At 40.1% G+C, this 10,359-nt stretch overlaps 1 protein-coding gene and 1 long non-coding RNA gene across 2 annotated transcripts in view; both read left to right on the top strand.

Annotated features, from left to right (window-relative positions):
* Positions 1-4,329, top strand: part of LOC123983291 — a 74,492-nt gene extending 70,163 nt beyond the window's left edge. Inside the window, exon 2 of the long non-coding RNA XR_006828166.1 lies at positions 4,080-4,329. This is a non-coding gene — a long non-coding RNA (uncharacterized LOC123983291). The remainder of the gene's footprint in view (positions 1-4,079) is intronic.
* A 2,623-nt stretch (positions 4,330-6,952) lies between these two features.
* Positions 6,953-10,359, top strand: part of LOC123983524 (alpha-N-acetylgalactosaminide alpha-2,6-sialyltransferase 1-like) — a 9,846-nt gene continuing 6,439 nt past the window's right edge. The window contains exons 1-4 of the mRNA XM_046069781.1: positions 6,953-7,059; positions 7,229-7,391; positions 9,136-9,274; positions 9,357-9,388. Of these exons, the coding sequence (XP_045925737.1) occupies positions 7,234-7,391; positions 9,136-9,274; positions 9,357-9,388 (329 nt within the window). The 5' untranslated portion in view covers positions 6,953-7,059; positions 7,229-7,233. The remainder of the gene's footprint in view (positions 7,060-7,228; positions 7,392-9,135; positions 9,275-9,356; positions 9,389-10,359) is intronic.

Raw genomic sequence — 10,359 nt, forward strand, 5'->3', positions numbered from 1 at the left:
TGTCACATATCGCATTGTTAACAGCTTCACACAACAGTGTTCTTGTCTTATACACGATGTACCTCTTTTTGACATGATTTAGTAGACTAGATACATTCTCCATTGTTTTTAGTGTTGTTCCCCCTTCCAGATGTCCAGAGATTCCTTAACTACTGTGCTCACACTGTCCTCCACTCTAACTACCCGTTTAAGCGAAGCAATGAGAAAAGGGTTCCTCAACCAAATCTGTAGAGCAGCTGCTGCAATGTCTCGAACACTGCATTCACACGTTGGCACCAACCCAAGACCGCGTAGTACATACTTTTGAGCATCAGCAAAATTTTTGTTAAAAAGCTTTTGCATAATTTCTCTCTTATGTCCTTTAACATAAAAGAAGGGCAGCGTGTCAATGCATGTGTGAGGTTGTTTTCTGCACCATACACACCTGTTTGTATAGCTTTTTGTTGCAGTATATCGTATAAATAGTAAGCTACAGTTACCTGTATAATACCGCTAGCAGTAGTGTTAGGAGATGTGTCCTTGTCGCAACAATCCAGAGTGTCCAAACAGGCACCCTTAAACGGCTTGACCCTGCTCTTGGCCTCTTCTGCTTTTTCTTCAGGAACGAGAAATGTTAAATTTCTTTTCCCCAGTTCTTTGCCACAGTCATCCCCCATGAGTTATCATCGTCCCGTAGTACTGGAAAATATTTAGGGCTGCTCAATAGATCCTCACCCGCTGCACATGTCCTCGTACCTGCACAAAACATTTTAATTAGAACAGTGTCACCGTCAGCCCCGTCGTGGAGGTCTTTGAGGTTGTATGCGGTGTTGTTTCTTGTTCATCTTGCTTGTCCTCAGGACCAAAAAGTTTTCTTTTGATCCCTACATAACTAACATAAGGTTTATACCATCTTAATAATTTATCAATGTGTGAGAAGATTTCAAGGGTTCTATCCCATTCTCCCCACTGGACCACAAAGCCGGTGCTGAACCACATCTCCCACTCTTTAGACGTGATGGGGTAGCCTTTTGGTTGCTCTGGGGTTCCCATCCTTGCCTTTTGAATGATAAAAAAAGATGTAGGATTCTGGGTCGTAGACTTCAAGGTCTGTCTCTACACGGTAGAGCTCTCCTGGCACAGACCCGCGCCATTGTGTGGTATAAACTCCTTTTGAAGCACTAATATCTTTACAGACTTTGTTTCTGAAGCAATTCCAGTCTTTGGCTAAAAAACTAATGTGCGGTGTGCTTTCACGAAGAAAAATTTCATCAAGCTCTTTTGTATAAAGATGAACTGATCCGTGCTCAAACAAGAATCCCGACATTCTAAAATCTTCCACCGCCCATTCAAACTGAGGCGCCCAAGCCTTTCGGTCCAGAAAATCAGCCAATGTTGTTGGGGGAGTCTTCTTTCTAGGAGCCATACTCATTGCAACAGGATCTACAATTATACGTCGTTTTGGAGTCATTACTCGTAATTGATTACCTGCGACGTCCATGATTGTGATGCTGAAAGATGGCGCTGTTGTTCTGCACGAAATTAGCTCTTTCCGATATGGATTTGTCCAAAAACAATCGTTCAGTCACCCTGTTCCACGCTCTCGGTCAGATGTAAGTCAAAAAACTAGCCCGCTATATATATATATACACACACACACACACACACACACACACACACAACCATTGCTAAAGCCACTCCCAAACATCCGCTTTTAGAGGATAACACCGGACATCCTGTATACACAAACCCCCTTTTTCACACCCATCTTCACCTTTTGGTGATCGGCCCCCACCCCCGCTAATAGAGGATGAGGCCGGACATGCCCTAATACACACCCCCATTTTCACGCCCCCACATCTTTGTTGTTCAACCTTGCTATGACCCCAATCTTTTTTTTTTTTTAATTAATTAATTTTTATATTTTAATTCATTATTTTTTAAATTACTTTTTAATCAATTCGTTTTTGATCAAAAATGTATTCACGTGCATGACTGTTACGCGCATTATGCTTTGCTGGCCTTTATTTACTACTAGCGGCATTTCTCACCATTTTCGGTTTTTACAAACCAAATCAGCAGATTAATCCATAATGAAAATTATTATTAGTTGCAGTCCCACCCAGTGGCATTAAATCATTTTACTATAAATACTTCAAGTACATTTTCCTGATAGTATGATAGTACACTTTCAATGCAGGAATTGTACTTGTAAAAGTTTACAGTGTATTAATGTAGATTAGTACTGTATTAGTACTTTTATTTAAGTAAAAGACTGAATATGACCACGTGGAATTTCCATTTTGTGTTTCACTACAGTTCAGAAGGAAATATTTACAACCCCAATTCCAATGAAGTTGGGACCCATTCTCGCTTGATGTACAACTTCAGTTGCTCAACAGTCCGGGGTCTCCGTTGTCGTATTTTGCACTTCATAACGTGCCACATTTTCAATGGGAGTCAGGTCTGGACTTCAGGCAGGCCAGTAAATCAGATTCTCTGATTCTTTTGATGTTATTATGGACCGTAGATGATGAAATCCCTAAATTCCTTGCAATTGTACGTTGAGAAACATTGTTCTTAAACTGTTGGGCTATTTGCTCACACAGTTGTTCAGAAAGTGGTGAATCTCACCTCATCCTTGCTTGTGAATGACTGTTCAGACCTTCAGTGAACACAGATTTTAACTAGGTAATGAATCAGAAAACAAATTAAATATAATATTTGGGAGTGATACAAGAGTTTAAATGTTATCTGTCTTCACTCCAGTACAAAACTGCAGTGATATGAAGGAGCGGATCAGTCCGATCAGCTGCAGCGTCATATGAATAAATGATATCCAATAAGGGAATGTAATTTTTATTCTATGGCCATGTTCGTTTAATTGAGAACTTTATTTGTTCTTATTTCTTTACGACGGACTTGTTTGACTAATTACACTTATTGTGTTGAATTCTGATCTTGTATTTGTATTCTTTCCGATCTAACAATAACATTATTATTCTCACCAGTTTATCTCAGGGGAGTCAATTTCTATTTAAAAACAAAGCATTAAATTTTAAAAGTTCAATAAATGTATAATGTTTCCTAAGTCAGTGAGTAATGGTGTTTAATAATCGTCATCTTAATATTGACCAAAATAACCATGATTATGATTTTTGCCATAATCGAGCAGCCCTGGCAGTAGGTCTCTCTGCAGGGGACTCTCTTCTGTTCTGCCACAAGGAGGCGTCGGTGTAACGTAACAATGGGACATGTGCTGACAGGCCAGTCACTTCTAAAACTATTCCTGAGGAGGGTAAGGGGGATAAATTGAGGTTTATGCTTATGCATATGTGATAACTGATATCAGCTGGATAGACAGCTGGGATGAAAAATATGTCAGAGGATTTTAAAGTAGCAGCACTGATAGAGCAACCCGGTATCAAAGTCTGCGTGAAAACATCATGGAAAAAAGGCTGCCTCTGGTTGGTGCCTACTCAGTAATTTGGCCGCACTAATCGAGATCAGTACAGAAAATTAATCCACACCTAAAGAAGAAGGTCATGGAGAGAAACGTGTGGGTTGCCAGCTTTCCATTGATTTTTAGTATAAACTACTTCAATTCCTAACAGTTACTATTAAGTTTAATTTTATTTAAAAATACATTTTGATGTATCTTTGCCCATCCCTGGTCATATATTTCGCATATTTGCTTTCTTAGAAGACAAGATTGATACTACTTTTAAATCTGTACGAAGCTGCGACCGGTTAGCTTAGTTTATCACAAAGACAAACAGGTGTTTAAAGGTAACAACACCTGCCTACCTGCATCTCTAAAGTTCACAAATCAACATGTTGGGTTTGGTATTCAAAATTTTTTCAAGTGTAAAAATGATAAATTGTTAGTTGTTTTACAGGGTTTTGTGCTTATATGACTTATATGTACTTATTTGGTATATTTTTCCTGGGTTTTGTTTACATATATTTTCAGTACAGCTGTTTGTCAGTAGGAATTTTACCAAATGAACGTAACATTTTCACAAGTGATCACTGTTGATCTGTTGGATTTTGTTTGGTTCTTTCACCTCTCAATAATTCTTTGACATTTGTTTTCCCAGGGTGCAACGTGAGCAGCTGGCCGCCATCTTTCAGCTGCTGAAAGACAACAGGGAGACGTTTGGGGAGCTGTCCGAGGGAGACATGGAGGAGCAGCTCAGACTCTACTCCATCTGAGACTCCTCTCTGACTCTTTGTGCTGCGATCCAGCTTCTGATTGTGCTCTTTAACCTGTGAGCTCTACTGAAGGACAATTCCAGTACACCAAATACTTGTTCACAGTATTAAACAGCAGCTGTACTGTTCACTCAACTTCCAATCTCATTTGTGTTTTAATATGACATACTTGTGTTTTGTTGCTGTTACGTCCACATGAAGACTAAACCAAAGCAGCTGGATTTGTTAGAATCCCCTGACAAAGCTGTATGCCTACAGTTTCAACAATAACATAATGGGAACAAGCAAATGGGAGTTACAGATCTGGGTGGTATCACATTGGGACACTATTTTCACATTATCATTTGATACCATTACCATACTATTGTTACAACAGAGATAATGTTTGTAGACACTTTCACACAGCTGCTAACACTTACTAAGCAACCACCTAGCAAGACATTAGCAATACACCACTGAGTTTTGCTAGGCAAAAAAAACCATTCTTGTTGTAAACTGTTTTTTACAGCTTCTATGTTGATTGTGATTGGTGATTGGTGCTGCTGCAGGGTTTGGGTAATTTCATAATCAGCAGTTGGTTATTCTTAGTGACATTTTTGGGACGTGCACATTTGTTTCTTTTATATTTTACTTGCATTTAATTTAGTTTTCTTTATGTGCAAATAAACTTTTCTAAAGGCATTTTCGTTTTGTATTGAACCACAAGCTATATTTCAGAACGTTTTTTAACAGAGTAAGCTTTAAATAGGAGTGAAGAGTACTGTCCCCAGCATCCCCAGTGTAAATGACACCGATGTTCCTTAGCTTGAATGTGAACGTAGGTATGTCAAAAAGATAGGGAAAATAGATTGTGATTACTCAGAGAGTTAACACTCTTATTTTATGGTTGAAATAACCTTGTGAGTACATAAAATGACTAAATTGTTGGTTGCTTTTTTGTTTTTGTTCTCCTGTGGTCTGAGAGAGAGAGAGGCGGTGCCGGCCAGCGCGTCAGGCAACAGCGAGTGCAGCCCCGGATCCAGTCTGGCCAGTACTGTTCAATCCACAAACTCTTTACAAACACCTGTGCATATGTGTCTATACTCATTTATAATTATTACTGCTGATACACATTTAGTTTGCTTCCTTTCAGGATATTATAGACACATTTGTAATAAAAGAGAATTTATTTGTGTATGCCTGACATATTTCATGTTATGACTATCTAGGGGGAGACTTGGCAACGGACTGATCAGTTAATGTATTTGAATATTACATATCGGAGTTGTTTGTGCAGGGGTTATTGGGATTAAAGTTGCGTTGGGATTCCGGTATTGAGATTATTTTGGGATAAAACTGGTGAGTGGGGGCTACAGAGCAATGGTGGGAGTTTATTTAATGTATGACAAAGCATCATCTGTTACAAGGGGTTACCCAGTGACAATTCTTACCCATCATAGTCTTAGGAATCTGCTGAACTAGGGAAAATACACATTGACTATGCCAAGGCTTAGAGAGGCTCTTAGAGCAGGAAGATGTCACCCTGGTAAGGCGATACGGTAAATCCAGCCGAGAATTTGCCAACCTCAGAGGATGGTGAGCCACATGATGGTGTTCAAGAGGCAGAGAAATACTCAAGGCTTACATCAGACTTGCAAGCCCTTCCACTACGTGAGGCAGATCTGGAGTATTGGACTGCTGGGTCTTGTTATTGTGTGGGAGATAAATTGTGTGCTGGCTATGCAGTAGTAAAAGCTCAAGGAACTGGATTTGTTGTTGAAAAAGCTGAAGTAATACCACAGCCTGCGTCTGCACAGCTTGCAGAACTTGTGTGGCTAACAGAAGAGTGTTTGTTAGCAGATGGACAGCGAGTGACGATATATATTGATTCTGCATTTGCACATAATGTATGTCATTACATGTATGTCTTATGTCTTAGTTCTCCGATACAACATCACACACAAATAATAAAACTGTTGCATGCTATGATGAGGCCTAAAGAGATAGCGATAGCTAAGTGTGCAGCTCATAAAACAGATGTGTCAAGAGTGACACAAGAGAACAAAGCTGCTGATGAAGCAGCAAAAGCTGTCACAGGAGCTGACAAATTGGGCAAGGTTTTTCTGGTCACTCATGGGGTGGACTTGGAAGACAATATTACGCTTAAGGAAGTGATTTTGATGCAGTTATGGCTAAACCGAGGTGCTGTTAAGGATTCTACGGGTCTTTGGAGAAATCACGAGGGGCTGATAGTAGCACCTCTGGACCTGTTAGGTCTGATGATTCAGGAAGCACATGGGTTAGCCCATGTTGCCATGGGAGAGGTTAGGAGAAAAATCACAAAGGAGTATGGTTTTTGGGCACCATATTTGCTTGAACAGATTGACTATGTCGTAGGCAGGTGTACAATCTGTCTGAAAAATAATGTCCGCAGGGGTGTGACTGTTCCTCCTGGTTACATTCCCACCCCAAGGGGTCCTATGCGTGAGTTAGTTGTTGACTTTGTCGATATGATAAAACCAGTTGAAGGGAAAAGATACATGCTAGTGGTTGTGGATAGATTTTCACGATGGCTCAATCGGTTGCCAAGTTTTTGTGTAGAGAGGTCATAAGCAGGTGGGGACTTCCAGATCGAATATCTTCGGATAATGGGAAGAGTTTGTGGATAAAACAGTGAAATTGATTTTGCAAAAATTGGGAATTAAACAAACGTCTTGGAGTAGTTTATCACCCTACTGACTGTACCTCCAGCACATAAAGAATAAAAACAACAGATCCACAGAGGATGCCATCTCCACTGCCTTCCACTCAGTCTTCACACACCCTGGGAAAAACACCAGCAACATCAGAAGACTGTTTGTGGATTTCAGACCAGCATTCAACAAGGTCTCTTCCATGATAAGGCACAACATGCTCAACATCAGCAAAACCAACAAAGTGATGGTTGATTTTAGGAAAAAGTAGATAAATACATATGTCCAATACATATACATTTATTCTTGTTGTAAACAGTTTTTTACAGCTTCTATGTGCATTTTGTGTTTTTGGTTTACAGATGTGATGACTTCGCTGAAGTTGATCCCAAAGCCAAAAGAGCCACCGCTCCTTCCAAAGCCAGGCAGTGGCGGGTGTGTGAGATGTGCTGTGGTGGCCACTGGGGGAATCCTCAATGGCTCTAAAACGGGGAAAGAGATCGATTCTCACAATTACGTTTTCCGGTAAGAAAGAGGAAAACAACTTAGTGACCTGGCGGGCTGTAAGGTTTAAAAAAAATTTGCAGGTAATTCATGGAAGACCTTTTAAAGATTATTTATCTCTGTGTTACTGCTGATGTTTTGCTCATGTGATAGCTATCAGTAGCACCCTCTGTATATTTGCCCAGGCAATATTTAGCTATGGTCGGGATCCCATGAGGCCATGGTACTTGTAAATGAACTGCACGCATTATTTCTAAACTGTATGATGGCATCTCTGTTAAACTGAATAAATAAATTAGATTCCTGCTGTATTTACCACATGCTGTCAGTCACAAAGCCTCACATCTTCTTCTAGGGTTAGTTAGTTTTTATTTGAAACACTGGAGAACAAAGGTGTATTTCAAACTATTTGCTTAAGATCACGGAAAGGCTAAAACCTCAGTCATGGATGTCACAGTCATGGATGTCACAGTCATGGATGAAAACTCTGAGTTTGTTCAGAGTGGGTCAACAAGGAAGCAGCTCCAGGATATCTATGTTATGAAATAGCAAGTTTCAGACCGAGCAGCAGACTCGTGCCAAGATGGTAGAAGTACAATAAGTTTATTGTAACCAGGGGTTGGGGAAATGGATGAAAAACAATGGTGGATGGAGAGTGGAGCAGGCAGGGTGAATTAATGGTATTGGCATAGCTGGCTTGTTGTTTGTAGGCTGAGTGGGCAGGCAGGCAAGTGAACAGAATTACTCGGATAACACGTCAACAACAAGGAAATGCAAAAGCAAGGCTGAGCACTAGGTCTTGGCCTGAACATTACCACAGTAGCTGACAGAACGATCAGGGCCCTGTACCATGACACAAGTGAAGTTCAACATGCTTCACTGGGTATTATCTGGCTTCACTAACCCTAACAATCATATTCGAGGATAAGCGGTCACATGGAGCTATATTTTTTACCACTGGGATTCATTGTCTGTCTTATGGCTTATGAACAACCTGGTTTACTGCCTGAGTCAATGCCACCACAGCCTCTTATGTGAAGCTGGTCTAAAACTTACAGGTCTCCGAATAATTTAATTTTATTATGTAAAACCTGTCATTATAACTTCAATGAGCAATGGTGTGGCTTTGTGTCTGATAGCTTTTATAAAAGCAAGAAAACAGTTTTTAAGTAGCTCTCTGGGATTATATTTTACTTTTTTTGAGATGTGATGACTTAGTGAAGCAGTTACACAGATTTTCTGGTATTCCAGTTCATTTTCTACAGGGAATCTTTGTCTTGAAAAGTTTTTAAAAAGCATTGAATTTAGTTTCCTCAAAGAAAAATTGCCTTTGAAAGGATGAAAAAGATTTTGTATTTGATTGCAGGCTGTCAGGAGATGTTAAACACTTATAATCAAAACTAGTACTGACAGAAGTTAGAAAGCTCATTGTCTTGTAATGGACAAGTGTCTTTTCAATAGCCTACAGATTAAAACAGTCAATGTAACTGCAGGCTGCAACAACAAAATAATGAACATATTAAATAATGGGGATCTATCGAACTGATTGTAGAAGAAGCACATTTAGTAGACTATAATAAAAGTTAAAAGTAAATTTTACATAACGGACAACTGAGTCCGCATGTGTTTGATTAGACAATAAACTTGATTCAGATACTTGGGGGTTGTGATACTTGTGGGTATAAAAGATTTTTTAAGCTAATAAAAGTAACCATATATTGATTTATGAATTCCACTCTCACATTTTCATCTGTTTGTGTGGCAGTATGAACGGTGCAGTCATCAAAGGCTACGAGGAAGACGTAGTAAGCAGAACATCAGTGTACGTTGACACGGCCCACTCCATCACTATGTCGCCGTATTTTTTCAATAAGTACGGATACACATCTGCACCTCATGATGAGGTACTTGAACTTAAATGACAAGAGTGTAATATTGTAATGAGACTGTTGCGGTGGAAAGCCACTTGTTGTGTCCTTGTGCAAGATACTGAGCCCCAACTTGTTCCTGATCTGTGTGTGAGTGTGAATGTTAGTCTCCATCTGATGAGCATGGCAACAACATCCACATATGTATGAATTTGTGTGGAAATGGGTGAAAGTCACATGTAGTGTAAAGTGCTTTATGGGGTTAAAACAGCACAGGCTGCAAAAGCAGGAGCTCCCCCATCATGTGTGAGGTCACATTACCAGATAAGCTATATACCTTTTTATGCTCAACAACAAAGTCAGCTGTAAAGTCTACTCCCCCTCCAGAGGTCCGGCCTGTGTCAGTTTCCACAGCAGATGGGAGGAGAGGCCTGCTGAGAGTGAATATGACTAAAGCAGTTGGGCCTGATAACATCCCTGGCTGTGTACTAAAAACCTGTGCCAATCAACTAGTGGATTTTATTACTGACATTTTTAACATCTCACTGTCTCAGGAGAGGGTTCCTACCTGCTTCAAGACAGCCACCATCACCCCGGTACCAAAAAAGTCTGCAGTGTCCAGTGTCTAGTCTGAATGACTACTGTCGTGAGGCTCTTACCCTCATTCTGATGAAGGGCTTTTAGAAACTGGTTCTCCAGCACATAAAGAATAACACCCCAGCCAGACTGCTTTTAAAAACAACAGATCCACAGAGGATGCCATCTCCACTGCCTTCCACTCAGTCTTCACACACCCTGGGAAAAACACCAGCAACATCAGAAGACTGTTTGTGGATTTCAGACCAGCATTCAACAAGGTCTCTTACTACCAACATTTCCGGCCTTGAGGCGGATCAAATCTGATCCGTACCTTTCATACAGCACAGGGAGCTGGCGTTTCGGCATAATAATCTTGGGAAATAAGGCAGTTTAAAATCGTCTTTAAATTCAAATTCATCCTCAGCCCTGCTCTATGCAATATAGTTCTGTTTACCATTTTATAGTTTTTGCATATACTGTCTGATTTGTAGCAAAAGGAAGCTGCAAACTGCATTTCATTTACATGCACACACACACACACA

Source organism: Micropterus dolomieu, linkage group LG14 (genome assembly GCF_021292245.1).
Source record: "Micropterus dolomieu isolate WLL.071019.BEF.003 ecotype Adirondacks linkage group LG14, ASM2129224v1, whole genome shotgun sequence".
Lineage (NCBI taxonomy): Eukaryota > Metazoa > Chordata > Actinopteri > Centrarchiformes > Centrarchidae > Micropterus > Micropterus dolomieu.